This window comes from Andrographis paniculata, unplaced genomic scaffold, assembly GCF_009805555.1.
Source record: "Andrographis paniculata isolate CXL003 unplaced genomic scaffold, ASM980555v1 Contig34END, whole genome shotgun sequence".
Taxonomy (NCBI): Eukaryota; Viridiplantae; Streptophyta; class Magnoliopsida; order Lamiales; family Acanthaceae; genus Andrographis; species Andrographis paniculata.
Genome location: NW_026137567.1, coordinates 1,866,018 through 1,885,698, shown reverse-complemented (window position 1 = coordinate 1,885,698; position 19,681 = coordinate 1,866,018). Strand labels below are relative to the sequence as shown.

Below are 19,681 nucleotides of genomic sequence, written 5' to 3'. Positions count from 1 at the left end.
AAAAAAAAAAAAAAAGACAAATGTGCCTTAAACTGCTTTCTTGGAAAATTGTGTATTCCTTATCACAACAGTCACTTTTGCACTTCTCGAAAAAAAAAAAAAAAAAAAAAAAAAAAAACACAAAAAAAACATATATATATTTTTTTCTTACAAAATATTCCATTAAACATATTTAAATACAAAATTTGAATCAAACTTTTCTAAACTAAAACAAAAGAAACATTAGTCCGTAGAATATGGTTGTATAGTTGGTAGTTTCGCATATAAAATACTCCCAGATAGCTCTACATCTTCGCCATCGATCTTCTTGATACGAATATACAATACTGTATACGCCACAATCGCTAGCAATGTTGTCAAATGCAACAAAAGCGCGACAAAAAATGTATAAACCATCACATGATGCGATAGCCACCGGTTCCGTAATAAAATCATTTTGCAACCACCGACAACAACCATAGAGAAAACACAATACGAAACATTGATCAAGAAACCATGCACCCTTTTGCCCTTAATCAATGTTGAAGCCTTTCCTAAAGCTTCAAGTCCCGAATAATTCTCTTCTGCTACTGAAATCACGATGGCTAAAAGCCATGGGACATTAAGATATAATAAAAATATATAAGCACCGATCCCAAATACAATTGCTACCATAATCGTAGGGGGAGTGTTATAGATCAAGAGAGGAGAGATGAGCATAGATGTAAAGACAAGACAAGAAAATGTAAGCAACCATATGTACAAGGTTGTAATAAGAGGCCTTGTCCATGTCCTCCGTATGCAACCGAGCAATTCTTTGAGCGATAATGACTTGGCGGAGTAGGAAGCAATTGAAACTATGATTATTGAAATCCCCGACAAGAAGGCGACCATTAAGGTTGCAACAATATAGGCAATTTCAACTATTAGAACGAACGATAAATCTTTTTTGAAACTAGGGTTTAGTAGGGGGAAATTCGAGTTTGTTTTGGGCGCAAATGTGGTAGGGTTGTTAGGATCGAAAGAAGTAGGATCGGGCATAAGATGAACAAGTATATCGGATATCAAGAAATCAATACAATAAAAGAGCAAGAAAGAAAGAATCGAATGCATAACAATAGAGAAAATTGCTATGAGCATAGTGAGCTTCCCATTTTTAGGAAGAAGCTTAAAGGATTCGATGAGTATTGCATAAAAACCAAAAGATGTCAAGTGCTCCATTGATCTTTTTGATCCAACTATTAGAGATTTCAATGTGTTATGAATAACAATGGAGATTATATATATATATATATATATTAATATTGGTTCTATAAATAATTAAATTTTGAAATGGTCAAATACCAACTTAAATGAACCAAGACAAGTACTGTGAATAAAAGTATACCATCAATGTGTTATCTAGTATCTACTATTTGAATAATAATGGAGTGTTTTTGTTTTCGTTTTTTTATATTCAATTGATTGATTATGTAAATATTTTATTTTACATAATATTATATCTAACTCATTGTTTAAAAATAAAATAAAATAAAATCAAATCAAATCAAATCAAAACCCTACAATATCATCCAAAACACATTCTATATATATAGTACCTCCGTTTGTATTAAAAAATAATAATATTTTATTAATCAGTAAAATTATATTTTGATATATTTGTCATTTGTATTTTATATATATATAATGATATATTTGAAATAAATATAAAAATTAAGAGTATTTTTATATTAATACATAATTATTTTAAGATAATAACAAATTGGTACTTTTGAGTATCACAAAAATAAAAAAAAAAATTATACTTTTTAGTTGGAATGAAAAGTAGTCTATTAATTCATTTATAATATTTACATAATTTTTGTCTATTTAATTCAAAAGTTTATATATATTTTTTAGTAAATATGCATCGTATTATTGACTACTAATATTTTTTATACATTTATTTACTAATTTATGTTTATTTTATTATACACTTATATGTAAAAGTAAATATAATTTGATCTTTATATTATTATATTTAGTCACTATTATTAAAAAAAAATACTAATATTTATTAATTTACTTGTTACAAATAATTTAATTAATATTAGAGTTAGACAGAGGAATTATATATTAATATTGAGACTATATACGAATTTGTAATTTGAAATTGTCAACTGTCCATGGTCAATAATATAAGTGGAGCAAGACACGCAATCGAAGAAAAGTATGCCATTATCCGATAAAAAATAAATAAAAAATAAAAAAATAAAAAAACAGAAAAGTATGCTATTAGTTTAATGCAGTACAATTCAATACTATGACTTGGTATGTAATTTTCGTTTAATATAATTAAATATGCAAAAACTTCATACTTTTACAATTCAAACCATGGACAATTCAAAACATAAATTTATAAAATGACAAGTTTGATTGTTTTTTTCTTTCCTTCTTTTTTTTTTCTTTTTTTTTTTTTTTTTTTTTTTTTAAAAGATAAAGCTTGGAAGGGAGCACAGCGGCTGAAAAATAATTTCAACATATAGTTGAATAGATAAAATTTAATTATATTAATTTATATCATTAAGTTATATATCTAATATAATCCTATTTATATAACTACAGCAAAGGGTGTTTGAGATTCTGTAATATCATATTTTTGACATTTTATTTTATTTTATTTTATTTTTACCGTTTTTATGTATATGTTAGTGGAACTACAGTTTTGTTATTCTTTTTCGTAGTAACTATATAATCCACTATTTTATTATATATTTTTTAATTTTGTATTTCTTTCTACAATTTTTAGAATATTGCTATTAATGATATTTTTTTTCTCCTCTTATTTATTATTTATAGCCAATAATTAAAAAATATTGAACATTGTGATTTTTTTCCTTCTTTTTGTTTTGAAACGGTTTTTTTCCTATTAGTTTTATAAAGTGGATAGTTTTTTCTTTTAATAAATTTTAACTATTTATCTATATATATATAGGATTTTTCATATATGTTTTGAATTTTTTCTTTTCAATTTATTTTTCAAATGTACTTTCATTTCTTCATCTATTTCTGTTTTATAGTAATTGATTTTCACTCATTCTAATTTTATTCATTTTTTCTATGCAGGAACAAAAGGTCTACAAACAGAATTTATTATTGTTGTTGGAGGATACTACTATTTGGACGCAGGAAGCTATTTTGAATTAATCTCGTAAGAATAAACATAAAAATATATTGAAATTATAATCAATATTGGAAGACAAAATTTAAAAATAAAATCAAACAAACAAACAGAACAATCTAAACAAACAGAACAATCTAAACAAACATATTATAATAAGAACATTAATCAATTACTCAAACAAAATAGCTTTCTGTGTCCAAATAGCAGTATCCTCCAACAACAATAATAAATTCTGTTTGTAGACCTTTTGTTCCTGCGTAGAAAAAAATGAGTAAAATAATTAGGATGAGTGAAAATCAATTACTAAAAATCAGAAACAAAAGAAGAAGAAATAGAAGTACCTTTGAAAATTAAATTGAAAAGAAAAAATTCAAAACATATATGAAAAATCTTATATATATATATAGAGAGATAAATAGTTAAAATATATTAAAAAAAAAATATCCACTTTATAAAACTAATAGGAAAAAAAACCGTTTCAAAACAAAAAGAAGGAAAAAAATGACAATGTTCAATATTTTTTAATTATTGGCCATAAGTAATAAATAAGGGGAGAAAAAACACCATTAATAACAATATTCTAAAAATTGTAGAAAAAAATACAAAATTAAAAAATATATAATAAAAGAGTGGATTATATAGTTAATATGTGAAAAAAAATAACAAAACTGTAGTTCCACTAACATATACATAAAAACTGTAAAAGAAAAAATCAAAATAAAAATATAAAATAAAATGTCAAAAATCTAAGATTACAGGGATCTCAAACTTGCTCAAAGTTGCTATAGTTATATAAATTACAGATATAAAATACATAATTAAATTTTAAAGGTAAATAAAGAATAACCAAAATTAAAATGAAAAATTTCTTTCAAAATGCTGGGTAGATGAGCTTTTCAGAAATTAGTTTTTTGGATCCAAAAAAACTCTTTCAAAAAGCTAATTTACAAAACACCTGAATTAGTTTTTTGACTGGTCAAACAATTAAAAGTTGTTCAATAAGTTAAAAGCTCTTCAAAAAGCTAATTTAGCTAATTTAGATGTTTGGTAAATTAGTTTTTTGAAAGAGCTTTTTGGACCCAAAAAGTTAATTTCTGAAAAGCCTGATCTAACCAGCGCAGAGCTTTTTCATTTTAATTTTGGTTATTTCTTATTTACCCTTAAAATTTTTTATACATATAAATATATTTTTATAACAGTATTTATTAATTATTTTTAATATATTTAATTTATTAAATTATTTTTTATTTTTTTAAATTTAAAATAATTTTTATTATTAATTATTACATATAAATTATTTTATTTGTAAAATATATAAATCTTTAAAACTAAATCAATAGAAAAATAAAGGTTATTAATTTATTTATATATATTAAAACAATAATTTTAACATAATAAAACTATATATACGAAAGATTTATTATTTTATATTTTACATAATTTATTGAAATTATTATTGTTTTTTATAAAATAATTTTTTTAAATTTAAATAATAAAAATAAAAATAAATATTTTATAATATTTTTATAATTTTCAATAATTAATAACAAAATTATCATAAATTTTAAATCAAAATGAACAAAATTAAATATTTAAAAAATAACATATCAATGTCCTTAATAGTCATTTTATGTATAAATCGTCAATATCAAACAATTGTTTTACCAAGTATTTGAATACAAATCGCTAATTGGATCAGCTAGTCAAAACAGCTAATTCAATCGGCGGTTCACTTTTTATGAGTCAAACTAGCTAATTCAATCAGCGGTCCACTTTTTATGAGTGTATAATAATAATTTTTATATATTATATTAACGTGTGTATCTTTATATTTTGTCAATTATATTTATGGACAATTGTTTAATTAAGAAATCCATTTTGAAATTTAATAAAATTAAATTTATTTATTTTATTTTTAGTATTAATTATCACTAATTATTTTAATCTTGATAAACAACAACTTATAAAAACATATATACACACATTAAATAATATTAATTATTTTCTATATACTTATTTTTTAATTTTTTTTTCTTATTTAATATAAAATACGTTTATATTTTAAATAAAAAACTATAAATAATAGTTATTTGATAAAATTGTTTTATTTTATTTGATTCTCTCATTTCCTTAATTATATTTTATATACTTTTATTATTTTAATATTTTATTTGGTGTTAATTAATTATATATTATTAAAATTAAATTTATATATTTATTAATTGGTTATAAATTTTATTGATAAATTCGATTGAAATTACATTTTTATTTTTATGTTTTTCTTTTTCTTTTTATGTTTCAATTATTTGAAATAATTATAATTTATATTTTATAAATATGTAGTTTGTTATTTGTTAAATATATATATATATATAAATAAAATATAACATTTATTATAAATATAATTATTTAATATATTTTTCAATTGTTACAATTTTGAATAATATGATTGTCTGTAATATAAAATTGAAGCATATAATTATTTACTATTCCGATAAATTAAAATTAAATATAAAAAATAAGCTTTATTTTTATTATTTGTACATATTCTAATGTATTATACATTAAAAAGAGAAGAATATATATATATATATATATATAAAGATAAGTAATTCTATTATTATTATTTTTTCATTAATAATTTGATTTGGATATTTTATTTAGATGTATTATTCAATCTTATTGAATTAGTATTTTGATTATCGAATAATTTTTTTATTTGGATGTATTATGCAAAACACTAGACTTGCATGATTTTATATATTTACATTGAAATTAAAATTAAATTTTTTTAATTTTTTATTAATAAATATAATTAATTATTTTAATTTTTTTTTTCAAATAAAAACCTACATTTAAATATATAAGTACAATGTAAATATTATTTTAAAATAATAATTATTTATACTTCATTTATTATTTTTAAAAATATTTTAATTATATATACACCCGTGCATAGCACGGGTTTAAATGCTAAGTATATATAATTAAGTTTTAACTATTCAATATCCATACTGAAATTATTTTTTTATCAGCACCACGTTCATGGTGATAAAACTTTCTCTACAAAAGACTTTTCACAGCAACAATAAAACCTGAAAATATCGTTACAAAAATAAACACCTAGGATTCGATGTGCGTGTTTCTCTCGAGAAAATTTGAGAACGTTGAACTTGGATTTGAATTAGATTTAAATGTTAAATTGAATTTATTGTATACACCCAAATAAATTATGACGTCGGTCCAATGTCAATGCAGTACAAAAGGGAGATATCGAGACTAAGGCCACTTGCGACCCGAAATTGGTGTGGGTCATGTCCAGCCCTAATTAGTCACAAACTTACTGCAATACCCGGCTCATCATCCAAGGAGGCCCAGTCCAGAATGCAAGTCGTCCAAGGTGAAGAAATCTAGTCAAAGATGGTTGAAAGGGATAGGAAGAAGTTGGAGGATAATTATAGATAAAGTTTTATCCAAACAAGATTAAAAGAAGATAAGTGCAACAAAAAAACATACGTCATTCTCAATCATCTTCTACAATATTTTCTCTGCATTTTCTTCTTTAATTTTTTCAAGAACAATGTAATTTTCTTTTTTGCATTAATTCTAGCTTTCTTCATGTTTTATTAGCTTTATTTTCACCTTTTTTTTTTCATCAATTTTTCGGTTATCGCGAGATAGCCCGGATCCTTTCTTGAGGAAGCCGGGGAACCCTACGCTTAAATCAATTTCGACAGGCTTTCTCGATTAAGCCATCGGTGGCCATTTTTTTACGACAACAAAATTGGCACGTCCAATGAGACACAGACGTTCGCGACATTTTCTTGCAACTTCGGAAGACAAAACTGACACTGCCGACAACTATGAAGATGTAAAAAAAAACAAAGAAATCGTTGGCGATTCTTCATTGCGCCATGCGCAGGAAGCTACCCCATGCGACGAGGCTTCTGCGGCTGCTGGAAGACCGGACCAAATCATTAGGCCTACAGCCAGCGTCCTTCAATATCAGATCTGTAGGGAAATTCGATCGTCCCTTTACGGATCCGCCCTAGAACTATCACGATACATTACTGACGTTCTGAAATCCGTTATTCAGAACAAGTTGGTGCTGTTTCTAGAGGAAGAAACTCGAAAAAGTCCAGCCATCTAGAGATTTGGCCTCTCGCGGGCCTTACAACCAGCTTCGCAGCAGATCCAATCTCTCAAACACTTAAGTATGGTCATGTTATTCTGTTCGGTAGGCGTGCTGGATCTGGAGGACCTCCGATCACCACCCAAAAGGTCGGAGAATCACTAGCATCGACTGGGCAGGCTTACTTTGGCCTGCCTTCAACCGATGGATTAGGAATAACCTTCGAGTCAATCCCATCAGCACCACATGGGCAAAAAAATCTCTTATTTGCTTAAACTACTTTCAGCACCCCAGTCCACACTCCGAGCCTCCAAGGAAACCCGACGGCGGGACAAGGGATTTCTAACGCTTGGGGGGCATGGCCGACAGTAGTTCCAGCACCTTCCTTCACTCCAACACCTTCTGAAATGAGTTGGGAACTAGGGGGACCGTCCGGACACTATCCCGATAAACTAGGGGGGTAAGGAGCTATTGGGGAAGGTCGATTCCCTGCTGGTTCCGGGACACAATAAAGTTATGAATATCCTGTCCAACCAGCCCCCAAAAACAAACCATGGCAGCAGGTTCTAGTCCTTAGAGAACCTACGGAAGGCTCCCAAGTTCGTTTCTCATAATGTGGACTTACTTATCAAGTCTTTTTGCAGCGGGCGTTACGCAATTTTCCGTCCGTTCAGGCAGTTTCCGAGCAGCCTGGGGGGCAGGAAGAGATGTGCCGCTAGCACATTCCATCATAAATCCACAAGTAATCGAAAATGCGATTCATAGGATGTATGACGATCGAAGAAGCAAGGAGTCGGTCGAGCAGTTCTTGGAACAATTCAGGAGGGCATAAACTAGATGTCAGATTTGTGTACCAGAGTACCAGGTGGTGAATGTGGCGATAAATAACATGACACACAAGCTGCGTGATAAATTAGCCCTCTAAGAATACTATGACTTCCAGAAACTGACATCCAAAGCTGTGAAGGCCGAGCAGGTCATGAAAGAGGCTAAAACATCCCGAAATCAGGAATTCCAGAGTGGAAATCATTGCGTCTTTGCCCAAGAAGAGGCTGCCAAGGCCGATGAGGAACATGAGGAGACCTTAAGACATATACATGCCCGGCTCTTAAGCTGCCCCGATGGAATGAGGTAAATCCGAAGGTATCTTACTCTTTCGACATTGCGAAGACGGAGTAGATTTTGGACTACTTGCTAAAGACAACCAGCTCCGCCTCAAAGAAGGTCACAAAATGCCGACTGAAGAGGAGCTGAATGGAAATGTATTTTTTAAATGACATGGAGTATATGGCCATCAGATCAGTAATTGCATTGTCTTCCGAAATGCAGTCCAAAAGGCCATTAAAGAAGGTCGCCTCAAGCTGGCCGAAAAACCTGATATGAAAGTAAATATGGAACCGTTCCCCACACTGATAAATATCGTTGGAGTGTGTCCAACCTGGTCCATAAAGTCGAATTCAGGGTCTAGAACAAATGGTAGGGGAGCAGGACTTAAAAAAATAGTGTTTGAAAGGCTTGGAAGGTCAATGAAACCACCGAGAAGGGGTTCGGTGTATGATAGACTTTGCCCCATGAACACGGTCGCAGAATTAAGTTTTGAAAAGGGAGGTGAGGTTTGGCGAATGACCTCCGTGGATCAGATGGTAGTCATACCCCATCAGGCCCGCATTTCTAGGAAAGCTCTAGATGATGGAAGTTGGACAAAGAATAGGAAGGAGCAAGTGATGCGACCCTTTACTAGGACTGAAAATGGGAGAATGCAACGACAACGCTTGGCTACTCGCCTTTCCCGAGAGTGCTAGGCTAGGGGAAGCATACTGATGACCATGAAGGTTAGGCCAAGGGGAAGCAGATCCAGGACTAAAAAAGAGCTTTCGCTAGAAGGCCGAAGCTTGGTCGGGAGGACCTTCATCACCAGCTTCAGGCCCGAAAGGAATGGAGGCCAAAAGGAATTTTTGTCAGGGTTGAATATCCTACCGAACCTCATTTTATTGTAACATTCGGGGAGGACCAGATTCCTCAGGGTGATCCGATGATAGGTGCTCTTGATTGCGATGAGGCGTCGGACGCTAGCTTGGATATCATTGCTTCCGACCAAGAACTTGAATGACCTTCGCGCTATGAGGGAGACCTCAAGGTTAATACAATAGGTGTGTTACCTCAAGAATTTGAAGCTCTTCCAGTCCAGCTCGACTATCTCCAGAGAGATGTTCTGTTGGAAGGAGTGGGTTCTTTATGTTGGGTGGACCAAAATTCCGATATTAAAAAAGGATGCCCGGAATAAGTAATCTTCCAGAAATTAACGGACAAGAGTACATATCATTTGAAGCCCCTGTTTCTTACCATAAATCTAGATGGGCGGACGGTCAGCAAGTTCCTAGTTGATGGAGAAGCGTCCATCAATATCATGACCTTGTCTACCCTAGGGAAGATCGGGAAAATAGAAATGATCTCATCCCGAAAACCATGCGAACGACCGACTTTAATGGAAATACGCATACGGCCATAGGCGTGTAGGTGGCGAAAATGACAGTTGGAACAAGGATGAACCAGATGGCTTTTTTCATCATCGAAGGGAAGACAGTGGAGGCCGAGGCTGATCCAGCTATGGAGGTGCATTCCATAGAGGCTTTTTATTATTCCCCCGACGTATATTCCTTGTCCATGATGCTGGAAGAGGCTGAGATGTGGAAAAAATGCAATATAAATATGAAAGGGTTCGAAATCAAAGTCAAGGCCAACGCATGGCCTAATAACTCAGGTATTTATTATGTTTGACATCCTGATTTTATAGGATTTGTAGGCGAGGGCATGTAGGTCTGGATGTCCATTTATACGGGCTGGAAATCATGCCGTTCAACCTTGTGACAAGCATGTGGGGACATCCTCCCAGCCGCCTATTCGCAACCAAGACGAATAAGAGATTCATTTACCGATTTGGAGAGCTGCTCTATCTTTCGAAGCGTAGGATCCATTAGAAGAGGTCAACCTGGGAGATATGACAGTCCCTCGGATGAAAACGATCAGCGCCTTGTTAGATATCGAGAAGAAGGCGCAAATGATTGTTTTGATCCTTGAATTCAAGGACTACTTTGCATAGGATTATCATGAGATGGCGGGGTTGTCAAGAAGCTTACTGGAACATCGATTACCGACTAAAGCTTTATTTCGGCCGCACAAACAGCCCCCTAGGCGTTTCAACTCGAAATTGTTGCCGAAAGTGAAGGAAGAGGTCGAAAAACTCTTTAAAGCTAACTTTATTTGAATATGCAGGTACCCGGAGTAGATTTCTAACATTGTAGCAACGGTGAAGAAAAATGGAAAGATCTGGATTTGCATTGACTTCCGAAACCTTAATTTGGCAAGGCCAAAGGACGAATACATGACTCGTGGATTCTACGGCCGGATATGAGATCCTTTCCCTTATGGACAGCTACTCTGGTTATAATCAAATGTATTTGGCTGAAGAAGACGCCCATAAAACAACTTTCCACTGCCTCGGAGTAGTTGGAATCTTCGAATTAATAGTAATGTCGTTCGGCCTCAAGAATGCCAGAACGACCTACCAGAGGGCGATGAACGCAATTTTTTACGACCTGATCGGTGCTTATATAGAGGTATATATAGATAACATGGTTTTAAAGTCCCGAGCATTCGATCACCACCTGTTGGACCTTCGGAAGACCTTTAAGCGGATGAGACAACATGACCTCAAGATGAACCCAATGAAGTATGATTTCGGAGTACAAGCTGGGAATTTCCTAGGATTTTTGGTGCATCAGAAGGGCATTGAATTTGACAAAAATAAAGCCAAGGTTGTCCAAGACCTTGGGCCCCCACGCAACATTAAAGAGCTGCAAAGTTTGATGGGGTAGGTCCATTTCCTGAAGAGATTCATTGCTAATGTTGCTCGAAAAATGAAGGCCTTCTCGGTGCTACTGTGTGGGAACAAGGATGTGTTCGAGTGGAGAACAGTCCAACAACAAGCCCTAGATCAGCTTAAGCAGTAGCATATCCTCCGGTGCTAATGCCGTCAATCAGTGGAAGAAAGCTGAAGCTGTACATAGCTGCGACATACGACACCACCGGCTGCCTCCTTGCCCAGGATGATGATGAAAGTCGGGAACAAGCTATGTATTACCTTAGTAAGACCTTAATGATGCTGAAACTCGTTATTCGTGTATTGAGAAACTGTGTTTATCATTATATAATGCATACACGAAATTAGGGTATTATTTGGTGTCAGTCGAAACTAAAGTCATATGCAAAGTCGACCTCCTACGCTATTCATTAAACAGGCTAGTCCTCCGAGGCTGTTTAGTTAAATGGGCATTAAAGTTGGCATTATTTGCTTTAACATACCAACCCCTTAAGGTCGTGAGAGGACAAACCATCGCAGATTTCTTGGCCGAACTACAATCTTCTTCAGCAGCTCATGGAGGTGACGTTGGAGGACATACCTGACACGGCCCGGCCGCATATAATTATAACCAACATAATATTCTTACCCACAAAATTCAATAGAACAAATGGATTAACAATATGTATAAAAGAAAAGAGAAGGAAGAAGAAAGATAGTGCAGAGAATGTGAATTAGTATAGATGATAACCAACCACGAGAATAAGTCTCGGACCTGAAATCAATCTATAGGTAAAACACAAACAATAGGCTAAATCCCACTGCAAAGGATTGGAAGCCACGAACCGATGGAATCACTCCAAAGACCCGATTTGAGATTCTAAATGCGAGGAAATCACTCCCTAACACTAGAAAATATAAAAGTGAAATTCAATTCAAGATGTAAAAAAGGTCCACATTACAATGATAGGCAAGGACCTTATATAGAGGTCCTTGAGGAAAATAAAAGGCAACAAATAATAAAGGAAACAAACCAAAAGGTAAGTCTAACTATAAGGAAATAAATAATTAGGGAAGTTTTAGATATGGAATTATTCTATATGGAAACTTATAATAAAAGGAAATTAGTGATGATTCCCTTGATATACTTCCATGATTTAGTGATTCTCTCCATAAGTGATGATTCCCTTGATATACTTCCATGATTAGTGATTCTCTCCATAAGTGAGGATTCTCTTGATATACTTCCATGATTAGTGATTCTCTCCATAAGTGATGATTCCCTTGATAACCTTCCATTATTAGCGATTCTCTTGATCTTTCAATTGGGATTCTTGCGGGTCCCATTGAAGGAGCGTCAGGTGAGGGCTAAGTGGTCTCCAAGCATCATCCTTAAATTGATTCTCCATGAAAAATCATCTGATCAATGCAGTGACGGATTTTTGAAATTGACGAGCTCGGCTTCGAGTGATGGGTCCCACGGGCATTTGAATGCTTGAAGATTGGACGTCCTCGTCATTCCCTCCTTCTTGAAAAGCTTTCTTGTTCTCCCGAACAAGATATTCATCCGCTGTATCAAAAAGGCTTAAGTCAGAAACATTAAAAGTAGCATGGACTTGGTACTCACCTGGGAGTTCAAGTTTGTAGGCATTATCATTAATGCGTTCCAACACTCGAAAAGGTCCATCGCCACGGGGAGTAAGTTTTGACTTTCGCAATTCTGGAAATTTTTCCTTCCTTAAGTGTGGCCAAACCCAATCTCCTATCTCAAAAACAACTTTCTTGCGCCCACGGTTAGCTTGTTTTGCGTGATTGTCAGCTGCCTTTCTTAGGTTATCCCGAACTTGAGAATGAAGTTGTTGTACAAATTCAGCCATTTTTCTGCCATCCAAACTAACGTGCTCATTGCGTGGCAATGGCATAAGATCAAGAGGAGTTAATGGGTTAAAACCGTAAACAACCTCAAATGGAGAACAATTCGTAGAGCTATGAACCGTACGGTTATATGCAAATTCAGCATGAGCTAAACATTCTTCCCAACTCTTCAAATTCTTATTAACTAAGGCACGTAACAAGCTACCCACAGTTCGATTAACAACTTCTGTTTGACCATCAGTTTGAGGGTGGTGTGATGTGGAAAACATTAGTTTTGTACCTAATTTAGCCCAAAGTGTTTTCCAAAAATAACTTAAAAATTGAGAATCCCTATCAGCAACAATGGATCTTGGAACACCATGCAATCTAAGAACCTCTTTGAAAAATAATGAAGCAACATACGAAGCATCAGTGGTTTTTGTGCATGGAATAAAATGTGCCATTTTTTAAAAGCGATCAACCACAACAAATATTGAATTTTTAGCAGACCTACTCCTATGCAAATCTAATATGAAATCCATAGAAATATCAACCCAAGGGGATTCAATAATAGGTAGCGGAGTATACAAACTGCGTGGATGAACAGTAGACTTCAACGAGAGGCACCTTGTACACCAACGAATTGCACCTTCAACTTCGGGAGGACGTACATAATGTTGCCATGTTTGCAGGGCCCGCACTAAGGAGTACAATTCATTATCGTAGGTTGAGTAATTCAACCCAGGGCCATGTAGCTTTTCACTGAAAAATGCAACGGGTCTCTTTTCTTGCGAGAGGACGGCGCTAATACCTACACCAGAGGCATCAAAATCAAGTTCAAACGGTTTAGGTAAATCAGGTAAAGCAAGTACGGGTGCACATGTAAGTTTTGATTTTAAAGTATCAAAAGCATTTTGTTGTTCACTTCCCCACTCAAACTTATCCTCCTTTTTGGTAACTTCAATTAAGGGTGCTGCAATAGTGCTGAAGTTTCGCACAAATTGACGGTAGAAACTTGCAAGGCCATGGAAACTGCGGACATCACGTACGCTAGTAGGTGTAGGCCACTCTTGGATGGCTGCAACCTTCGCAGGATCTACACATACTCCATCCTTTCCTACAATAAAACCCAAAAAGTTGCACTTGTCGACAGAAAAGTTGCATTTTTTCAAGTTAGCATATAACTTCTCAACCCGTAAAACATCTAAAACTACTTGTAAATGTTCAACATGTGTTTCAATAGAAGTACTATAAACAAGTATGTCATCAAAGTATACTACCACAAACTTATTTATAAAATTCCTTAAAACACGATTCATCAATCGCATGAATGTGCTTGGGGAATTGGTAAGTCCAAATGGCATAACTAAGCACTCATATAGACCAAAAGAAGTTTTGAAGGCAGTTTTCCATTCATCACCTTGATTCATCCGAATTTGGTGATAGCCACTTTTTAAATCAATTTTTGAAAAAATTACAGAACCACACAAATTATCAAGCATCTCATTAATCTAGGAATGGGATGACGATACTTAACTGTTATAGCGTTGACGGCTCGGCAATCCACACACATGCGCCAACCTCCATATTTTTTTGGCACCAATAGGACAGGTACAGCACAAGGACTTAGACTTTCACGAATCCAACATTTGCTCAGTAGATCCTCCACTTGCCTTTGTATTTCTTTTACCTCATCCGGGTTGGCTCGATAGGCTGGCCGATTAGAAATTGATGCTCCCGGGACAAAATCAATTTGGTGCTCAATCCCACGAGTGGGTGGTAAACCATGGGGTACTTCATTAGGAAAAACATCAACATACGCCTGCAATAAGTTAGAAAAACTAGATGGAAGTTTGTTAGAGTCATTCATGGAAAAATAAGTAGGTTTAGAAAGTAATAGCAAACAATGAACTCCATGTTCCAAGCGTAAAGCTTCCTTCCTACACATAAAAAGATTAGACCTCTCACTCTCGTGTTTAATATTCCAGCAGGTTTCACGCTGAATCACTACACTCGTGTTTGATTTTTGAGTAGAAGGGTAGAGTATTTGAGAGTGGCTCGGGGCAGACGTATTTATTGGTGAAGATGAAGATTTGAAAGGTTGTGGGGTAGTTAGGCTATATGAAAGAGTAGATGCACTTGTATGCGGAGTACCTTTTGTTGCGGGTGATTCTAAGGAGGGCTTCAAGTTGGATTCCTCACATAGAGTTGATTCAGCGACATAGCCCACCATCTTGTTGTCTTTCCTTTGGTTCATTTTCTCTCTTGCTTCAGTGGCAAATTGCTTGTACAAGTATTTTTGATCTTCATTTACTTCTCGAGGACTCAACGGCCTTAGAACTATGGTCCGTCCGGCATGTGTGAAAGTATATCGATTACGGCGGCCATCGTGTACAACTTCTTTGTCAAATTGCCATGGTCTCCCAAGCAAAATATGACATGCTTGCATTGGAACTACATCGCATTTTACCTCATCCTTGTAACCTTGTAGTTCAATTTCCACCAACACTTGTTTGGTGACGTTGATTTCCCCGTAATTATTGAGCCACTGTAGTTTGTAAGGCCTCGGATGCAAATTCATCCTCAAATTAAGTCTTTTCACTGCGAGGTCACTAATCACATTAGTACAACTACCACCGTCAATGATAAGACTACATACCTTAGTCGCAATCTTACACCTTCCATGGAATAAATTTTCGCGTTGTTCGGTGTCTTCAACCTCCTTTGGAAGAGTGCTAAGAGCTCGGAGAGTGACTAACGTCAAATTGGACTCCGGTATGGATTCTACAGCTTCCTGTTGGTAGGAGTTTGCCTCATTGACCTCTTCAGTTTCTGATTCAGATTCGTACTCACCGGAGATCGTAAGAACCATAGTACGCTTGTTTGGACATTGATTCGCAAAATGTCCTCGGCCTTGGCATTTGAAACATAACACATCTCGGCTACGGGTGGTGCTCTTTGGGGGGGCATATGTTGGCGGCTTAGGCCGCGTCGAATCAACTCCCGCTATCTCTTTTCCTTTGTTGATATGTTGTGAAAGTGGCGCTTTAGGAAACCCTACAGTTGGAGAAAGTTTAAACTGATTACCTTGCATCCGCTTTGATTTTAGTTGCTTCTCCACCTTTATGGCCAAGTGTATCATCTCCTCAAGGTCCACGTATTGGTACATCTCTACCGCATCAGCAATATCCCTTTGAAGTCCATTCGAGAATCTAGACATCGTTTGCTCCTGATCTTCATGGATATCGGCTTGTAGAAGAAGTGTTTCAACCTCCTTATAGTACTCCTCCACTGACCGCGCCCCTTGTTGTATACTCTGCAATCTCCGCAATACTTCACGATGGTAATGAGGGGGAACAAACCTCTTTCGCATGAGTGTACGAAGTTCTGTCCAAGTACGCACTGGAGCCTCCCTATTTCTGCGGCGGTTGATGCTCAATTGGTCCCACCATGCAAGCGCATAATCTGAAAACTCCATTACGGCCACACGGAGTTTTTGTTGGTCAGTTAATTGTTGAACATCAAAGATTAGTTCTAACCTTCGCTCCCATTGCAAAAATGCTTCAGGGTCGGATTTTCCTTGGAACGGTGGCACTTGGAACTTAATCGAGTTGATCGCCTCATCTCCATCCCGTCGGTGATGGTTATTATGATGCCTAGGTCATTCCCAATTTCCTCCAAACTCCTCATCATCGGGTTCGTCAGTGTTGTGTGGTGATGGGGGCCAGATGTTGCGTCTTGGCCTCAAATGCGGTTGAACATTATTTCGCCTTTGAGCTTCAGGTAACGGTCGGATATTCTCTTGTAACTTTTGTTGATTCTCTTCCAGTTGATCCATCCTATTATTCATCAACTCCAATCCAGAATGGTGAAGAGTTTTGAACTCTTGTAGAATGGTGTTGAGAAGACCTTGTACATCAACTTGTTGAGAATTGGATCCTTCACCCCCTGCCATTAGAAATAGAAGAAAAAAAACAAAGAAAATAACCTCACTAGAACTCTCGTATATCACTCCACACCTTATGTACCTCTTCGTCTCGCAAAAAGTACTCAAATCAAATCGATGGAATTCTCCCAAAGACGATAGCCAAAAAATCCAAAACAGTAGGGAAACCAAAAGAAATATAAGTTCAGAATGAAGGTAGAAGACAAATAATCTAAATAGATTATTTTTTTTTTGTTTTTTTGATAAAAGAAAAGATGATTCGAGAACTAGAAGTAAATAACAAATATATTATATTTGATAATAACTTTTTTTTTTTTTCGTTTTTTTTTTCGTTTTTTTTTTTTGCTTTTTTTTTACTCTTTTTTTTTTTTGCTTTTTTTTTTTCAAATAAGAACCGTGATATCAATCAAGAGATTGTATCAACTAGCTCTGATACCAGATGACACGGCCCGGCCGCGTATAATTATAACCAACATAATATTCTTACCCACAAAGTTCAATAGAACAAATGGATTAACAATATGTATAAAAGAAAAGAGAAGGAAGAAGAAAGATAGTGCAGAGAATGTGAATTAGTATAGATGATAACCAACCACGAGAATAAGTCTCGGACCTGAAATCAATCTATAGGTAAAACACAAACAATAGGCTAAATCCCACTGCAAAGGATTGGAAGCCACGAACCGATGGAATCACTCCAAAGACCCGATTTGAGATTCTAAATGCGAGGAAATCACTCCCTAACACTAGAAAATATAAAAGTGAAATTCAATTCAAGATGTAAAAAAGGTCCGCATTACAATGATAGGCAAGGACCTTATATAGAGGTCCTTGAGGAAAATAAAAGGCAACAAATAATAAAGGAAACAAACCAAAAGGTAAGTCTAACTATAAGGAAATAAATAATTAGGGAAGTTTTAGATATGGAATTATTCTATATGGAAACTTATAATAAAAGGAAATTAGTGATGATTCCCTTGATATACTTCCATGATTTAGTGATTCTCTCCATAAGTGATGATTCCCTTGATATACTTCCATGATTAGTGATTCTCTCCATAAGTGAGGATTCTCTTGATATACTTCCATGATTAGTGATTCTCTCCATAAGTGATGATTCCCTTGATAACCTTCCATTATTAGCGATTCTCTTGATCTTTCAATTGGGATTCTTGCGGGTCCCATTGAAGGAGCGTCAGGTGAGGGCTAAGTGGTCTCCAAGCATCATCCTTAAATTGATTCTCCATGAAAAATCATCTGATCAATGCAGTGACGGATTTTTGAAATTGACGAGCTCGGCTTCGAGTGATGGGTCCCACGGGCATTTGAATGCTTGAAGATTGGACGTCCTCGTCAATACCTCAGGAAGAGAATTTAGAGGCAAACAGTTTGGCGCAGTGGGCTTTCGGATTTAAAAGAAAAGGAATACAACCAAGATACGAATGTTTGTAGACTGACCGAAACCCAGACTGGCGAGACCCTTTGCTGAAAGGTTTGAGGGATCCTGAGAAGGTCGCTTCGAAAGCAATGCACCATCAACTTCTAAAATACACTCAAATCGACGGGGAGCTATACTGACGGAAATCCGATGGGACTTTAGCTCGCTTCCTGGGTCATGAGGACGCGATGAAGTTCATGGCCGAGATCCACGAAGGTGTCGGAGACGCCCATAGGGCCGGACACGTTATGAGATGGACGATCCTCCGATACGGCTATTTTTGCCAAAAATCTCACAGGATTGCATAGATTGTGCTCGGGGATGCCCAACATGTCAGCGTCATGCAAAATTCATTCGATTATCAAACCTTGGTCTTTCCGTGGATGGGCGATGTACATCATCGGCAAGATTCATCCTCCATCTTCCAATGGACATTCCTTCATCGTCGTAGCCACCGACTACTTTATGAAATGGACGGAAGCTGTTCCATTGGCCAAGGTACAATATAATCATTTCATATGCTTTATTAAGAATAACATCATTCATAGGTTTGGTATTCCAAAGACGATTACCACCAACCTAGTGACCGTGTTTATGAGTGCGAAGGTCAAGGCATTTTCAGCTCAATACGGGATCCAACTACTCCACTCATCTCCTTATTATCCTCGGGAAAATGAGCAAGCCGAGGCAATGAATAAACTCTTGATTTCCATTATCGAAAAAGTGCTGGAGGACAACCCGAGGGGCTGGCATGATACTTTAGAAGAGGCTTAATGGGCATATCGAAATGCCAAATCCTCTGTAATCGGGAACACTCCTTATAGACTGACCTACGGCCATGACGCTTTGCTTCCATTGGAAATCACAGTCCTTTTTCTCTTAATCTTGAAGGAAAATCAGTTGTCCATGGAAGAGCAAGATCAGGCCCTACTTTAGGAGTTCGACGCCTTGCCTGAAGAGAAGCTGTAAGCTCTTGAGTGCATTCAAAATCAAAAGAAGAAGGCTGAATCGACCTTTCCGGAAGCGTGTGAGGCCCCAAACCTTCCAAGAATGTGACATAGTCTGGAAGACCATCCTCCCGGAAGGTCCCAAAGATGCGAAGCTGAGGAAATGGTCTCCCACATGGGAAGGACCGTTCATGTATCGACCAAGTCATCCAGTGGCGCATATAGATTGATGGAGCCCGAAAGGGAGAAGCTGAAGGTATTTATCAATGGAAAACATTATAAAAGATTTTATCTTTCTCTATGGGAGTTGGGCGGAAGGCGCGATCATGTAGAATGAGGAAAAACATGTGGATAAATCGAGTA

The 19,681-nt window shown here is 35.5% G+C and overlaps 1 protein-coding gene across 1 annotated transcript; it reads right to left on the bottom strand.

Moving 5' to 3' along the window:
• Positions 1 to 141: 141 nt before the first annotated feature.
• On the bottom strand, positions 142 to 1,227 carry LOC127248781 (uncharacterized). The gene has a single exon (XM_051271304.1). It carries the CDS (start codon positions 1,198 to 1,200, stop codon positions 223 to 225), a length of 978 nt encoding a protein of 325 aa, XP_051127261.1. The 5' UTR covers positions 1,201 to 1,227; the 3' UTR covers positions 142 to 222.
• Between the last annotated feature and the right edge of the window lie 18,454 nt (positions 1,228 to 19,681).